General features: G+C 37.9%; 1 protein-coding gene across 1 annotated transcript in view; it reads left to right on the top strand.

Annotated features, from left to right (window-relative positions):
• apc2 (APC regulator of WNT signaling pathway 2) overlaps positions 1-17,495 on the top strand; it is a 56,544-nt gene that overhangs the window by 28,298 nt on the left and 10,751 nt on the right. The window contains exons 8-12 of the mRNA XM_042483799.1: positions 5,197-5,295; positions 6,038-6,455; positions 7,754-7,852; positions 7,931-8,070; positions 9,060-9,254. Of these exons, the coding sequence (XP_042339733.1) occupies positions 5,197-5,295; positions 6,038-6,455; positions 7,754-7,852; positions 7,931-8,070; positions 9,060-9,254 (951 nt within the window). The remainder of the gene's footprint in view (positions 1-5,196; positions 5,296-6,037; positions 6,456-7,753; positions 7,853-7,930; positions 8,071-9,059; positions 9,255-17,495) is intronic.

Raw genomic sequence — 17,495 nt, 5'->3', positions numbered from 1 at the left:
GAAGTCAGACTCTCAGCAGACCTGATATTTTCTGGTAGTTTGTTCCAGATATACGGAGCATAGAAACTGAATGCTGATTCTCCATGTTTAGGTCTGACTTTTGGAGCACAGAGCAGACCTGCACCAGATGACCTGAGTGGTCTTGATGGTTCATACTGGACTAGAAGGTCTTTGATGTATTTTGGGCCTAAACCATTCAGTGCTTTATATGCTAGCAAGAGAGTTTTAAAGTCTATTCTCTGAGAGACAGGGAGCCAGTGTAGAGACCTCAGAACTGGAGTGATGTGGTCCGCTCTCTTGGTCTTAGTAAGGACTCGAGCAGCAGCGTTCTGGATCAGCTGCAATTGTCTGATTGACTTTTTAGGCAGACCAGAGAAGATACTGTTACAGTAGTCAACTCGACTAAAGATCAATGCATGGACAAGTTTTTCAAGGTCCTGCTGCGACATCAGACCTTTAATCCTAGAAATATTCTTGAGGTGATAGTAAGCTGGCTTTGTAATTGTTTGTGTGTTTTTTAAAATTCAGGTCTGAATCCATGACAACACCCAGATTCCTGGCCTGGTCTGAGGTTTTTAACTGAAGTGACTGGAGCTGCATGCTGATTTTAAGACGCTCCTCCTTGGGTCCAAAAACAACTACCTCAGTTTTTCCTCTGTTTAACTGAAGAAAGTTATGGCACATCCATTCAGATGTTTGCTCCATGCATTTACCCAGTGCTTGTATGGGGCTATGGTCACCTGGGGACTATTACAGAATATAATCAATAATAAATTGTACTGTATTGTTATATATGAATAAAGTCACTAAAATGAGCTCCATCTTTAGCAGCTGCAACATTAAACTGATCAACACATTACAGTTATATAATAGATATTATTCTGTAGAATTAGTACTTTTGCATTTGTTTGGGTTTGGGTTTTTCTTTTAGTGAAGTCAATTTTGAAGTTGGACTTTCACTTGTAACAGAGTATTTTAACATTGTGGTATTACTACTTCTAAAATATCTTAGTACTCTTGCCATCACTGAGTGTCAAAGTTACATTAATTTATATGTAGATAAAATAAAATAAAAACAGAAACAAAAAATCCACAATAATGAATTGCAACTTAAGTAAAATAAAGTGGAGAAAAGACTCTGGCCTGTTTTAATTTAACATGCAGACAATAACAATAAACTAACTGTGAATTATTAGGACTGAATACAATCAAATTAGACCAATCAAGTAGTTAATTAATTGGTGACAAATCTTCAAATTAATTAAGCAATTCTAATGCTTTTTCTTGGAATTCTAATGAAAACTAGATGTTTTTTTCTTTGAGTTGTGTGTCGGTAAACTGTAAATCTGCTGGTTTTAATTGACGTAATTGACAAAGTATTCAGCAGATAAATCAATAATAACATTTAATAGTTAGAGCAGATATTAAATATTAACCGGGAACGACTCTCAAACTGTCATTTTACCTTTTGTGTTCTTTAGGGTTCGGTGCCAGAGGTTCTGGTTCAGTAGAACCCGCAGAACATGACATTAAACATGTCGACAGCTCTCCTCCTCCTCGTCCTCCTCAGGTCTCCATCTCAGTTTGTTGCTATGCAGAGAAACCAGGTCTCGGGGCCGAGCTGTGATTGGCTGTTGCCAGGCTGCAGGGCTGGCAGGGAGCGCGAGTGTCTGAGATAAAGAAAGCGAGTCGGTCGGGCCTTTCTGCAGCTCGGCGTCCCTCTGAGAATAACAACGAGGCAGCAGAGACGAGCTCACACACACCGCTCCGGCCTTAAAGGCTCACTTCACACAAAGACGACACAAACACACACGTTGTTTGGATCCGTCCCCGCAGACAGGTTCAGCTTCACGTGTCTCCACACGTCTGTCTCCAAGGTCTCTTCTCTGGAGATGAATGGAGTTCAGTTTGAGCTGCACACAGTGCTGAATCATGATTCATCAAACATTTTTCTGGGACACCGGAGCTAAACTCCAGCGTGTGTTAACTAGGAAACCAAAAACTGCGTCACAGAGGGACCAGAGACCTCAGGTGGTCAAACCCGACCAGCTCTGGGCTGCTGTCGGCACACAGAGTCAGACGAGTGCACACTGTCTTTTCATTCACTTCTGAGCTTTCATTTAATCAGTTTGGGACATTATATTTAATGTTTGCTAATTATCATTTGTGAAGCCTGGAATAGCTGTTATTATAATTATTATTATTATTATTATTATTATTATGATAGGTTGTATCACAGACTAAATATCATTTATGTGTTCAGTCAAATAAGACAGATTCTGCATAAATTCATATTTCTGTTCTTCATTTCTGTTGATTTGTTGACGTAATTATTTAATCTCTGTATCTCTGCCTATCTCATTTCATTTTCAGCTCATTTTTGCTGAGTCATGTATTCTTTATTTATTCTAATGAAAATTCAAATGTATCCAAAGTCAGTTTATCACAGTGACGTCTGCTTATTTTCTCTGGAAATTTGAAGATTTTGTGATTCAAAGAAAAGCTTCAGCTGCTCACAGTTCAGCTCGTGTTTTTAACGTTTGGCTTCTTTGGCTCAGGGTGTCGTCCTGCATCTGTCTGCTAATCGATGAAGTTACTTCCAGTAGTTGCAGCAGAAGTGTGTGTGTGTGTCTGTGTGTGTGTGTGTGTGTGTGTGTGTGTGTGTGTGTGTGTTGTGGCACTGATCCAAACCTCCTCCATTAAACAACCAGCTGCCTGCCGGTGAGAGAAGCAGATAAAGTGAAGCGATCATGTTCCTCTTCTCGTCTTGCGTCTGGCGTCCATTTTGTGGTCATGTGTGCAGCTGGTTGTTTAATGGAGGAGGTTTGGATCAGTGCCACAACACACACACACACACACACACACACACACACACACACACACACACAAACGGCTTCATTTGAATTCACAGACTGAAATCCTCAGAGAGTCGTATCAAAGCTTTCATCCCCCCCCTTTACATCCCGTCACCATGGCAACGCCTCAGGGTGTGATGTGTATGTGTGTGTGTGAGCCAAAGACTGTCTGCAGACAAAGAGTAGCGTGTGTGTGTGTGTGTGTGTGTGTGAGTGTGTGTGTGCAGGCATCAGTGAAATTACCATTATTTAATGTTTTTATTTACTTTTGTCTTTATAATTAATCAGCAGACGTGCTGAATATTTTCCAGCTAAATCACAAATTATATCAGAAAACATCAATGAAAACAGGAGCATTTATAGTCTTTAAAAAGGATTTTAAAATAGCTTGAATTGTATAAGTTTGTTTAGTTTATCTGATTGAAATCACAGAAGCATCATAAATGTACATTAATACACACAAACCAGATGTTTTGTGTTAAAATGATGTTGTATTTTCAGTTCAGTTGGTAAATATGTTCTGTAGTTTTGACTGATTGTCTAAATGATGCAATGCAACAATTATTTTAAAGACATGTCACTCAAAAAGAACAAAAAAAAATACTTAAAACTTAACTTGCGATATACAGAGTATCCTGCATTTTTTAAAATTCAGGTATTTGGTTATTAAATTACGGTCACAATCACTGGTTTGATATCAAGAGCCGGATCAGATCAATACTGAATTTTAAGGACTTGTGTCAGCAGACGCTCCCGAGTGAAACAGAATGACGTCGTGTCCTAACAACAAGCGTCCGGCTGTCAGTTTGCATCAAATAACAATGAAAATCTCTGAGAACATGAAATATGCACGTCTGTTACAGCATGAAAACACACCACTAAACATCAGCTGTTTGCTCGAGATCAGACTGGAAACATGAGCACTTAAAGACGTCTCACCCAAAACAGGACATAAAATAACGAAGATTTAAATAATTAAAAACTAAAAATAATCATGAAAATAATAATACAAACACGAGACAACATGCAGAAAGAATAACAGATGAATACTTGAGATTTTTAAAAAAGAATACATTTCTCAGAAAAAATATAAAATATAAAGGCTACAGTGTACAGTGCAGTTAATGCACTGAGTTAATTCAAACATTAAAAAAAACTGATTTTTGAAAATTATTTTTTTCTCGTATGAAACAGATGATAAAATTCTAGAAACTGTGTTGGAGAACAGGCCTCATCATTTGCCACTTAACATAAATTATTTAAAAATATGTGTGTGTGTGTGTGTGTGTGTGTGTGTGTGTGTGTGCGTGTATATGTTTAATTATTTATTTAATAATTATATATGTGTTTAGTAAACTAATTTATTTAAAATCCATGGCAACAAGGAACAAAAAAACAAAACAAAAAGAGCGTGAAAACACAAAAGCAGAAATAGGTCAGTGTCGTTTTCCTTCGTGCTCTGGCGTTCAGCCCAGAACTGACTTCACCTGCTGCACGCAAGAGATTTATAATGATAGCATCGATGCTCCTTAAAGAAATGTACAGTGTTCCTACTGCAACATACTGCAACTACTTTGAGTTTTCCATGGAAATAAAAAAGGGAAACCGTGTGAGTTACACACACTCTAAAACAGAGAAGCTATTTTACAAGCTATTTGACTCTCGGTGAAATGACACGACAAGATGGTGACGTGCACGATACACAAGAAGAGAAAAAACTGTTAGAAAAGAAAAACACATGAAATAAACAAGAAGAGTAAGAAACATGAATTACAGAAGACCAACACCAACGTTTGCTGCAGTGAATCTGTGAGATCAGTTGTTTGGTTGATTGTAGGCAAGTGGCAACATGAGGTAGAGGAGAAATGAAAATATGCAAAATAAATAACTTGATACAACAGGAAAAAAATAATAATATGGATTATAAAGTAACTGTAATATGGAGAAAAATCTTGTATGGAAGTACATGTAGTTTTTTATTGCATTATTGGTATGAATTCATCTTATTTCAGTTTTTATGCTATCTATCTATCTATCTATCTATCTATCTATCTATCTATATATATATATATATATATATATATATATATATATATATATATATATATATATATATATATATATGTAATTATTTATTTATTTTTTTTTTTTTTCATCAAAGCAGCCAACCTTTGGTGTCACGTGTTGTATTTGAGATGTCCTGAGGATATCAACTCTTACTGGAACCACACACTCGATGGTCTGTGTTTGAACTGTATGTTCTGCTTTTTTTTTTTTTTTTGTGTGTGTGTGTGTGTGTGTGTGTGTGTGTGTGTGTGTGTGTGTGTGTGTGTATATGTAGCTGTCTGGAGCAGAGAAGCCTCCTGCTGGAGAACCAGAGAACAGCTCATCATCAGCTGCTGCTGCAGGAAGTGAAGCTGCTGCAGACGGAGGCAGCAAGGTGACACATCGCTCACCTACAACATCATCCTCAATATGTTTCTGCCATGTTTTGACTCAGTGTCTGATTTTCACATACACTGTAGGACCAAACATCGGCATCAGCCCGAAATGAACGTTGAATGTGCTGATATGACAGGCGGACAAGATGACACTTTAATTGTGCAACTTGGAATTTGTCATTTTGACTATTTTCCACCTGATGAGGTCATTTTGACCATATTTGGCATCTGGAGGAAATACATGCTATTTCCACTAGGTGACCTGTCACAGTCAATGTAGCTGCTGATCACTGACATATCCCAGACTGTCAGCAGCTGCACTCACACACTGACATATCCCAGACTGTAGCAGCTACACTCACACACTGACATATCCCAGACTGTCAGCAGCTGCACTCACACACTGACATATCCCAGACTGTCAGCAGCACAAACATATCTACTAAGCATGTAGGATATTGAAAATAATTCATTTTTTGTTTTTTGTTTTTTTTTTTTTAAACATCATGGCATCATGACAAAAAGGGTTAAAATTCTGAAAATTAAAGAAAGTTTCATATTTATGATTAGGACTGATGGTGTTTAAAAAAAATCGATTAAAGTAGAAAATAACATTAATGTATAATATTTTTCGAAACTTGATTCTGAAAAGCGTATTTCGTGTGCAGACCAATAGGAGCATTTGTGATAATAAAGCGGGCCCTAAAGGGTTAACTAGCATGGAGCTCCGTCTCTCTTCAGGTGGAGATGGTGTTCTGGCTGCTCTCCATGCTCGCTAACAGAGACAAGGAGGAGATGTCTCGGACTCTGCTGGCTCTGTCCAGCTCTCAGGACAGCTGCATCGCCATGAGGAAGTCCGGCTGCGTCCCCCTGCTGGTCCAGATCCTGCACGAAGCTCCGGGCGGTGGAGGCGGCGGTGGATCTGGAGAAACAGCGACGGGTGGGACGACGGCGACGACGGGCTGCAGCCGAGAGGCCAAATCCAGAGCCAGCGCCGCCCTCCACAACATCATTTACTCCCAGCAGGATGAGGGCCAAGCCCGCCGCGAGATGAGGGTGCTGCACATGCTGGAGCAGATCCGGACTTACTGCGACAGCGGCTGGGACTGGATCGAGAGCCATGCAGGGACACCGTCACCCGGAGGATCCAAAACCACCGGTGAGTCAAGTTATCTCTGAACCCCATGAAATCCAAAACCAGCAGTAACACAGGCACTTTAGCTGTATTTCAGTGCTGACACTATTGTACTTTTACATTTTGAATCCATACCTACTACTTGTTCCAGAGTACTTCTACACTGTTTTAGTGCTGTAACCTGCTTTAATGCCTCTGCACCAGAAGTTATGGTTTCGGGTTGTCCGTCCATCTGCACACTCTTTGGAACGCAATATCTTAAGAACGCCATAAGGGGATCTCTTTAAATTTAGTACAAACATCCACTTAGACTCAAGGATGAACTGCTTAGATTTTGGTGGTTATAGGTCAAAGGTCAAGGTCAGTGTGACCTCATCAGTCTCAGCTTAAGGGAATTTTGTTTTCAAATCTGACACAAACATTCAGTTGGACTTAAAAGATGAACTGATTAAATTTTGCGCTGGTGGTCATAGGTTGTCATAGGTCAAAGGTCAATCATGACATCATACCGTTCTGCAAAAACACTTTTCTGTCCATTTCTCAGAGTCACATCTCAAAAGCAGGGAGACATTTGATCGGATCAGGCCCGTTTCTAAACTGCTTTCCTAACCCACTAACAAACGTGGTCCCCCAAACGTTTTCTGATTCACAGTAACAATAAAGTGATTGACTCTGTGAAAAGCTTTTGTCCTCTTAGTGTCCATAAGGTGTCCGAGACATAAAACAGCATCAAAACAGAGCTGGGTGATCAAAAAAAGTGCCAGTGGAGGATCCCCCACACTCCGTCTTGAAATGGGAAACATCTTAATATGTTGGAAAACCAAAAATCCTAAAAATTTCCTAAAGTCATTTAAACTTCTTATCCTAGGAATGTCCTAAAGTCTGAGAGATATCCTAAAATCCTCGAAACATCTTAACATCCTAGAAATGGCCTTAAAATCCAAGGAATGCCCAAAATCCTAGAAACTTCCTCAAGTCCGAGAAATGTCCAAAATTCTAAGGAATGTCCTGAAGTCCGAGAAAAGTCCTAAATCCAAGAAATGTCCTAAAGTCCTCCAAATGTCCTAAAATCCTAGAAACTTTCTAAATCCTGGAAATGCTCTAAAATTCAAGAAATGTTCTTGAATCCTGGAAACATGTCAGGGAAAGTTGAATAAGTGACAATAACCGCTCAAAGTGAGATTTTTTTCGAGGTAAGAATCTGATGTTTGGTGTTAGTGGGGCAGTTACTGGAACATTTCGGGGAACATTGCCCAACACCCGCGTGACAGAAATTGTATTCATTTACGGTTTTCTTGTGTTATTTGTGTTCTTCTGTGCAGATATTCCTGAGCCTGTGGACCCTCAGATCTGTCAGGCCATGTGTGCCATCATGAAGCTCTCCTTCGAGGAAGAGTACCGACGAGCCATGAACGAATTAGGTGAACACCCGCAAGTCTTTTCTTTTTCCCAAAATACGGGGACTCGTTTCACTGAGAGTCTGTTGTGTTGTCCTCCAGGCGGTCTGCAGGTGGTGGCGGATCTGATCCACCTGGACCAGGACATGTACGGCATGCAGAACGACCCCATCAACATGGCTCTGCGCCGCTATGCAGGGATGGCTGTGACCAACCTCACCTTTGGAGACGTCGTCAACAAGGTACTGAGTCACTGAGGCGATTTTAAAAAACGTGCAGAAATGTGTCAGCTGGAGCGAAGACAGGCACAAAGTGTTACGATAAAAGATAAACTTTATTGATCCCGCTCAAGAAACTTAAAGTATAACAGGAGCAACAGGAAGGAAGGAGAGGAAGGGGTTAAAAGAAGCTGCATAACATTTATCTTTATCTATTTTTTATAGTTTACCATATCATGACCTTTTTTAATGAGGAAACTTTCAAAGAAGACACATATTCATGGCATACTAAACTATGAATTTTACTCTTTTAAAGGACTTTTTCATATTTTTATGACAAACTGTACAATTGCTTTTTACACAATCATGGCACGCCTGTTTTATGTTTTTATGACATGCTATACTTTGACTTTTTTATGTTTTTATGACATGCTATACTTTGACTTTTTTGTTCTATGATTTTTCAACACTTTAATGCTTTTGCAATAGGTTTTTAAATGCTTTTTTCAATGACCGTTTCAACAGTTTTTTAAACATGTTACAATGACTTTTTCAGCCATTTATTTATTTCTATTTTTACATGTTTTTGATATGTGGAACAATGACTTGTTACACCTTTTTTTCAACACTGTACTATGACATCTTTCACATTTGCTTTTTCCAGTTTTTCAACATGCTATACTTTAGCATTTTTTAACCTTTGAAATGATGACCTTTATTCCATGGCAATTTTTGACTAAGTTTACTTGAATTTTTTTCACATTATTTTGACAAACTATACTGTGACTTTTTTTATACATACTATACAATGGTGATTTTCACATTTTTTATGACATACTATACTATGACTTTAACTTTGCACAGAAAAGTGATTATTGAACATGTGGACAGCAGCTCTGACAGGCAGGTTTTGGTGACTGACAGCTGCACACAGATTCATTTGAAGACGTGCTGATTCATTCCTCAAACATGCTCTGATCTGTCTGTTTGACCTCCTCCTCCCTCCCTTTCAGGCCACTCTGTGCTCGAAGAAGAGCTGTCTGCAGGCGCTGGTGGCCCAGCTGGCCTCGGACAGCGAGGAGCTCCATCAGGTGGTGTCCAGCATCCTGAGGAATCTGTCCTGGAGGGCCGACATCAGCAGCAAGAGAGTCCTCCGAGACATCGGCTGTGTGTCCGCGCTGATGACCTGCGCCCTGCAAGCCACCAAGGTAGGGCCAAACAATCCAACCCACAGGATTATGACTTTCTGTTGCAATCTTGGACGACATGCTCTAGTGAGACCTTTGGGTGATATTTTGGACGACATGCGACACACTTCTTGGCTTTGAAATGAACAGAGGGACAGGAAAATCAGCAAAGAAAACGATTTATTAATTACAAGCAATCAAAAATAGATGTGTGGTTTTGCACAAAAAGATAGAAGCCATCTTTAGAGTCAGCAGTCTAGAGATCAAAATGCGGACTTCTTATCCAAAAAGTCACAGGAGGAAAAAAACACAGAGGTCATTTTTTCGACAAGCTATATTATGAACATTTTATACTATGAAGTATCTCGACATACTATTTTGAGTGGTTTTCAGCTGTTTTTGGGACATGTCATATTTTGACATTTTTGCCATACTATAGCCTTGCATCTTCGGTCATTTTTGGACATGCCAAATAATGGTGTTTTTGGCCGTATTTACAATTTTCTTTGCAATGGCATGTCTCGACAGGCTATTTAATGAGTTTTAATGTCGTTTTCAGCTGTTTTTGGGATATGTCATATTTTGACATTTTCGCCATACTATAGCCTTGCATCTTCGGTCAATTTTTTGAAGTATCAAATTATAGCGTTTTTCGTCCTTTTAACAACTTTCTTTGCAATGGCATGTCTCGACAGGCTATTTAATGTGTTTTAAAGTGGATTTCAGCTTTTTTTGTGACATGTCATATTTTGACATTTTCGCCATACTATAGCCTTGCATCTTCGGTCATTTTTTGGACGTGCCAAATTATGGTGTTTTTGGCCCTAATTGCAACTTTCTTTGCAATGGCATGTCTTGACCAGCTATTTAATGTGTTTTCAAGTGGTTTTCAGCTCTTTTTGTGACATGTCATATTTTGACATTTTTCCCATACTATTGCCTTGCATCTTCTGTCATTTTTTGGACATGCTAAATGATGGCGTTTTTGGCCCTTTTTACAGCTTTCTTTACAATGCCATGTGTTCACAGGCTATTTAAGGAGTTTTAATGTCGTTTTCAGCTCTTTTTGTGACATGTCATATTTTGACATTTTTGCCATACTATAGCCTTGCATCTTCGGTCATTTTTTGGACATGCCAAATTATGGTGTTTTTGGCCCTAATTGCAACTTTCTTTGCAATGGCATGTCTTGACCAGCTATTTAATGTGTTTAATGGTGGTTTTCAGCTGTTTTTGTGACATGTCATTTTTGACATTTTTTCCATACTATAGCCTTGCATCTTCGGTCATTTTTGGACACACCAAATTATGTTGTTTTTGGCCCTAATTGCAACTTTCTTTGCAATGGCATGTCTTGACCAGCTATTTAATGTGTTTTCAAGTGGTTTTCAGCTCTTTTTGTGACGTCATATTTTGACATTTTCGCTATACTATAGCCTTGCATCTTTGGTCATTTTTTGGACATGCCAAAAAATGGTGTTTTTTGCCCTTTTTACAACTTTCTTTGCAATGGCATGTCTTGACCAGCTATTTAATGTGTTTTCAAGTGGTTTTCAGCTCTTTTTGTAACGTCATATTTTGACATTTTTGCCATACTATAGCCTTGCATCTTCGGTCATTTTTTGGACATGCCAAATTTTGGTATTTTTGGCCATATTTACAACTTTCTTTGCAATGGCATGTCTTGACAGGTTATTTAATGTGTTTTAAAGTGGTTTTCAGTTCTTTGTGGAACATGTCATATTTTGACATTTTTTCCATACTATAGCCTTGCATCTTCAGTCATTTTTTGGTCATGCCAAATTATGGCGTTTTTGGCCCTTTGTACAACTTATGTTGAATGGCATGTCTCGACAGGCTATTTAATGTATTTTAAAGTGGTTTTCAGCTCTTCTTCTGACATGTCACATTTTGACATTTTCGCCATACTATAGCCTTGCATCTTCGGTCATTTTTTGGAATTTTTTGGACATGCCAAACTATGGCGTTTTTGGTCCTTGCAACTTTATGTCCCAATGGCATGTCTATATACAACATGAAGGTGCTTTCCCACTGTCTCTGTCCCAAGGAAAACAAGCCTCTGAAGTTTAGAAAGGCAAAATGATCAGTTTATTTACTCAGACATGAGCACAAAGAAAGACAACACAAAACACACCTCAGTCCCTTAACTTACCTGAAAACAAATAAACAAGAGACAGTTTCCTCCTACCCTAAATTCCTAACTGAAAACAGGGGAATTTTTCAATAAAAGAATAATTGGTTACTCACTCTGTGTTATTGTTCAAGAAAACTCTGAAACTGCTAATAATTAACCGAAAGGAGTATTTGTTAAGCACCATAAATTTTCAGTAAACACAATACAAAGACAAAAGGCAATGATTGAACACCAATCGCGAATTGCAGAAACACACTATTTCCAGCTGGCTGGGTTGGAAGTGGAGGACGAAGGAAGCGAAGAGCTGTTTTCCTCATTCTTGAAAAGCTGTACCGAGGAGCCATATTTGCAGCAGCCACGCCCTCTGGGACACCCAACTACGGCACTTGCACACATCCACATAAACAGAGGGAAGGAGACAGAACACAAGCATGCAGGAGATTTTTGACCCCAGGGGTCGCCTTTTACAACTTTCTTTGCAATGGCGTGTTTCAACAGGCTATTTTATTTTTGTTTTAATGGAGTTTTCAGCTGTTTTTGGGACATGTCATATTTTGACATTTTTGCCATACTATAGCCTTGCATCTTCGGTCATTTTTTGGACATGCCAAATTATGGTGTTTTTGGCCCTTTTTACAACTTTCTTTGCAAGGGGCATGTGTTCGACAGACTATTTAATGAGTTTTAATGTAGTTTTCAGCTGTTTTTGGGACATGTCATATTTTGACATTTTTGCCATACTATAGCCTTGCATCTTCGGTCATTTTTTTGACATGCCAAATTATGGTGTTTTTTGGCTCTAATTGCAACTTTCTTTGCAATGGCATGTCTCGACAGGCTATTTAATGTGTTTTAAAGTGGTTTTCAGCTCTTTTTGGGACATGTCATGTCATATTTTGACATTTTTGCCATACTATAGCCTTGCATCTTCGGTCATTTTTTGGACATGCAAAATTATGGTGTTTTGGCCCTTTTTACAACTTTCTTTGCAATGGTATGTCTCGACAGGCTATTTAATGAGTTTTATTGTGGTTTTCAGCTGTTTTTGTAACATGTCATATTTTGACATTTTTGCCATACTATAGCCTTGCATCTTCGGTCATTTTTTGGACATGCCAAATTATGGTGTTTTTGGCCCTTTTAACAACTTTCTTTGCAATGGCATGTCTCAACAGGCTATTTAATGAGTTTTAATGTAGTTTTCAGCTGTTTTTGGGACATGTCATATTTTGACATTTTTTGCCATACTATAGCCTTGCATCTTCGGTCATTTTTTTGGACATGCCAAATTATGGTGTTTTTGGTCCTTTTTACAACTTTCTTTGCAATGGCATGTCTCGACAGGCTATTTAATGTGTTTTAAAGTGGTTTTCAGCTGTTTTTTGTAACATGTCATATTTTGACATTTTTGCCATACTATAGCCTTGCATCTTCAGTCATTTTTTGGACATGCCAAATTTGTGGCGTTTTTGGCCCTTTTTACAACTTTCTTTGCAATGGCATGTCTTGACAGGCTATTTAATGAGTTTTCAATGTGGTTTTCAGCTGTTTTTTGGGACATGTCATATTTTGACATTTTTGCCATACTATAGCCTTGCATCTTCGGTCATTTTTTGGACATGCCAAATTATGGCGTTTTTGGTCCTTTTTACAATTTTCTTTGCAATGGCATGTCTTGACAGGCTATTTAATGTGTTTCCAAGTGGTTTTCAGTCTTTTTGTGACATGTCATATTTTGACATTTTTGCCATACTATAGCCTTGCATCTTCGGTCATTTTTTGGACATGCCAAATTATATGGCGTTTTTGGCCCTTTTTACAACTTTCTTGCAATGGCATGTCTCGACAGGCTATTCAATGAGTTTTAATGTAGTTTTCAGCTGTTTTTGGGACATGTCATATTTTGACATTTTTGCCATACTATAGCCTTGCATCTTCGGTCATTTTTGGACATGCCAAATTATGGCGTTTTTGGCCCTTTTTTACAACTTTCTTTGCAATGGCATGTGTGTTCACAGACTATTTAATGTGTTTTTTATGTCATTTTCAGCTGTTTTTGGGACATGTTATATTTTGACATTTTTGTCCATACTATAGCCTTGCATCTTCAGTCATTTTTTTGACATGCCAAATTATGGCGTTTTTGGCCCTTTTTACAATTTTCTTTGCAATGGCATGTCTTGACAGGCTATTTAATGTTTCCAAGTGGTTTTTCAGCTTTTTGTGACATGTCATATTTTGACATTTTTGCCATACTATAGCCTTGCATCTTCGGTCATTTTTTGGACATGCCAAATTATGGCGTGTTTTTGGCCCTTTTTACAACTTTCTTTGCAATGGCATGTCTCAACAGGCTATTTAATGAGTTTTTAATGTTTTCAGCTGTTTTTGGGACATGTCATATTTTGACATTTTTGCCATACTATAGCCTTGCATCTTCGGCCATTTTTTGGACATGCCAAATTATGGTGTTTTTGGCCCTTTTTACAACTTTCTTTGCAAAATGCATGTGTTGACAGGCTATTTAATGAGTTTTAATTGTCGTTTTCAGCTGTTTTTGGGACATGTCATATTTTGACATTTTTGCCATACTATAGCCTTGCATCTTCGGTCATTTTTTGGACATGCCAAATTATGGTGTTTTTGGTCCCTTTTACAACTTTCTTTGCAATGGCGTGTTTCAACAGGCTATTTAATTTGTTTTAATGGAGTGGTTTTCAGCTGTTTTTGGGACATGTCATATTTTGACATTTTTGCCATACTATAGCCTTGCATCTTCGGTCATTTTTTGGACATGCCAAATTATGGTGTTTTTGGCCTTTTTTGCAACTTTCTTTGCAATGGCATGTGTTCACAGGCTATTTAATGAGTTTTAATGTGGTTTTCAGCTGTTTTTGGGACATGTCATATTTTGACATTTTTGCCATACTATAGCCTTGCATCTTCGGTCATTTTTTGGACATGCCAAATTATGGTGTTTTTGGCTCTTTTTGCAACTTTCTTTGCAATGGCATGTCTCGACAGGCTATTTAATGTGTTTTAATGTGGTTTTCAGCTGTTTTTTGACATGTCATATTTTGACATTTTTGCCATACTATAGCCTTGCATCTTCGGTCATTTTTTGGACATGCAAAATTATGGTGTTTTTGGCCCTTTTTACAACTTTCTTTGCAATGGCATGTCTCGACAGGCTATTTAATGAGTTTTATTGTCGTTTTCAGCTGTTTTTGGGACATGTCATATTTTGACATTTTTGCCATACTATAGCCTTGCATCTTCGGTCATTTTTTTTTGGACATGCCAAATTATGGTGTTTTTGGCCCTAATTGCAACTTTCTTTGCAATGGCATGTCTCGACAGGCTATTTAATTTGTTTTAATGTCGTTTTCAGCTGTTTTTTCTGACATGTCATTTTTGACATTTTTTCCATACTATAGCCTTGCATCTTCGGTCATTTTTTGGACATGCCAAATTATGGCGTTTTTGGTCCTTTTTACAACTTTCTTTGCAATGGCATGTCTCGACAGGCTATTTTAATGTGTTTTAAAGTGGTTTTCAGCTTTTTTTGTCACATGTCATATTTTGACATTTTTGCCATACTATAGCCTTGCATCTTCGGTCATTTTTTGGACATGCCAAATTATGGTGTTTTTGGCCCTTTTTTACAACTTTCTTTGCAATGGCATGTCTCGACAGGCTATTTAATGAGTTTTAATGTGTTTTCAGCTGTTTTTGGGACATGTCATATTTTGACATTTTTGCCATACTATAGCCTTGCATCTTCGGTCATTTTTTTGGACATGCCAAATTATAGCGTTTTTGGTCCTTTTAACAACTTTCTTTGCAATGGCATGTCTCGACAGGCTATTTAATGGGTTTTTAAAGTGGTTTTCAGCTGTTTTTGGGACATGTCATATTTTGACATTTTTTGCCATACTATAGCCTTGCATCTTCGGTCATTTTTTGGACATGCCAAATTATGGCGTTTTTGGTCCTTTTTACAATTTTCTTTGCAATGGCATGTCTCGACAGGCTATTTAATGAGTTTAATGTGGTTTTCAGCTGTTTTTTTGGGACATGTCATATTTTGACATTTTTGCCATACTATAGCCTTGCATCTTCGGTCATTTTTTGGACATGCCAAATTATGGCGTTTTTTGGCCCTTTTTACAACTTTCTTTGCAATGGCATGTCTCGACAGGCTATTTAATGAGTTTTAATGTGGTTTTCAGCTGTTTTTGGGACAATGTCATATTTTGACATTTTTGCCATACTATAGCCTTGCATCTTTCGGTCATTTTTTGGACATGCCAAATTATGGCGTTTTTGGCCTTTTTACAATTTTCTTTGCAATGGCATGTCTTGACAGCTATTTAATGTGTTTCCAAGTGGTTTTCAGCTGTTTTTGTGACATGTCATATTTTGACATTTTTGCCATACTATAGCCTTGCATCTTCGGTCATTTTTTGGACATGCCAAATATGGTGGTTTTTTTGGCCCTTTTTACAACTTTCTTTGCAATGGCATGTCTCGACAGGCTATTTAATGAGTTTTATTGTCGTTTTCAGCTGTTTTTGGGACATGTCATATTTTGACATTTTTGCCATACTATAGCCTTGCATCTTCGGTCATTTTTTGGACATTCCAAATTATGGTGTTTTTGGCCCTAATTGCAACTTTCTTTGCAATGGCATGTCTCGACAGGCTATTTAATGAGTTTTTAATGTGGTTTTCAGCTGTTTTTGGGACATGTCATATTTTGACATTTTTGCCATACTATAGCCTTGCATCTTCGGTCATTTTTTTTGGACATGCCAAATTATTGCGTTTTAGGTCCTTTTTACAACTTTCTTTGCAATGGCATGTCTCGACAGGCTATTTAATGGTTTTAAAGTGGTTTTCAGCTGTTTTTGGGACATGTCATATTTTGACATTTTTTCCATACTATAGCCTTGCATCTTCGGTCATTTTTTTGGACATGCCAAATTATGGCGTTTTTGGTCCTTTTTACAATTTTCTTTGCAATGGCATGTCTCGACAGGCTATTTAATGAGTTTCAATATGGTTTTCAGCTGTTTTTGCGACATGTCATATTTTGACATTTTTGCCATACTATAAGCCTTGCATCTTCGGTCATTTTTTGGACATGCCAAATTATGGTGTTTTTGGCCCTTTTTACAACTTTCTTTGCAATGGCATGTCTCGACAGGCTATTTAATGGGTTTTAATGTGGTTTTCAGCTGTTTTTGGGACATGTCATATTTTGACATTTTTTGCCATACTATAGCCTTGCTTGCATCTTCGGTCATTTTTTGGACATGCCAAATTATGGCGTTTTTGGCCCTTTTTACAACTTTCTTTGCAATGGCATGTCTCGACAGGCTATTTAATGAGTTTTATTGTCATTTTCAGCTGTTTTTGGGACATGTTATATTTTGACATTTTTGTCATACTATAGCCTTGCATCTTCAGTCATTTTTTTTGACATGCCAAATTATGGCGTTTTTGGCCCTTTTTACAACTTTCTTTGCAATGGCATGTCTCGACAGGCTATTTAATGTTTTAAAGTGGTTTTCAGCTGTTTTTGGGACATGTCATATTTTGACATTTTTTCCATACTATAGCCTTGCATCTTCGGTCATTTTTTGGACATGCCAAATTATGGTGTTTTTGGCCCTTTTTACAACTTTCTTTGCAATGGCATGTCTCGACAGGTTTTAATGAGTTTTTATTGTTTTCAGCTGTTTTTGGGACATGTCATATTTTGACATTTTTGCCATACTATAGCCTTGCATCTTCGGTCATTTTTTGGACATGCCAAATTATGGTGTTTTTGGCCCTTTTTACAACTTTCTTTGCAATGGCATGTCTGACAGGCTATTTAATGAGTTTTTATTGTCGTTTTCAGCTGTTTTTGGGACATGTCATATTTTGACATTTTTGCCATACTATAGCCTTGCATCTTCGGTCATTTTTTGGACATGCCAAATTATGGTGTTTTTGGCCCTAATTGCAACTTTCTTTGCAATGGCATGTCTCGACAACTTTTTTAATGTGTTTTAAAGTGGTTTTCAGCTGTTTTTGTGACATGTCATATTTTGACATTT

This window comes from Plectropomus leopardus, chromosome 3, assembly GCF_008729295.1.
Source record: "Plectropomus leopardus isolate mb chromosome 3, YSFRI_Pleo_2.0, whole genome shotgun sequence".
In the NCBI taxonomy this organism is placed as follows: domain Eukaryota; kingdom Metazoa; phylum Chordata; class Actinopteri; order Perciformes; family Serranidae; genus Plectropomus; species Plectropomus leopardus.
This window is presented reverse-complemented; position numbering and strand designations above follow the sequence as displayed.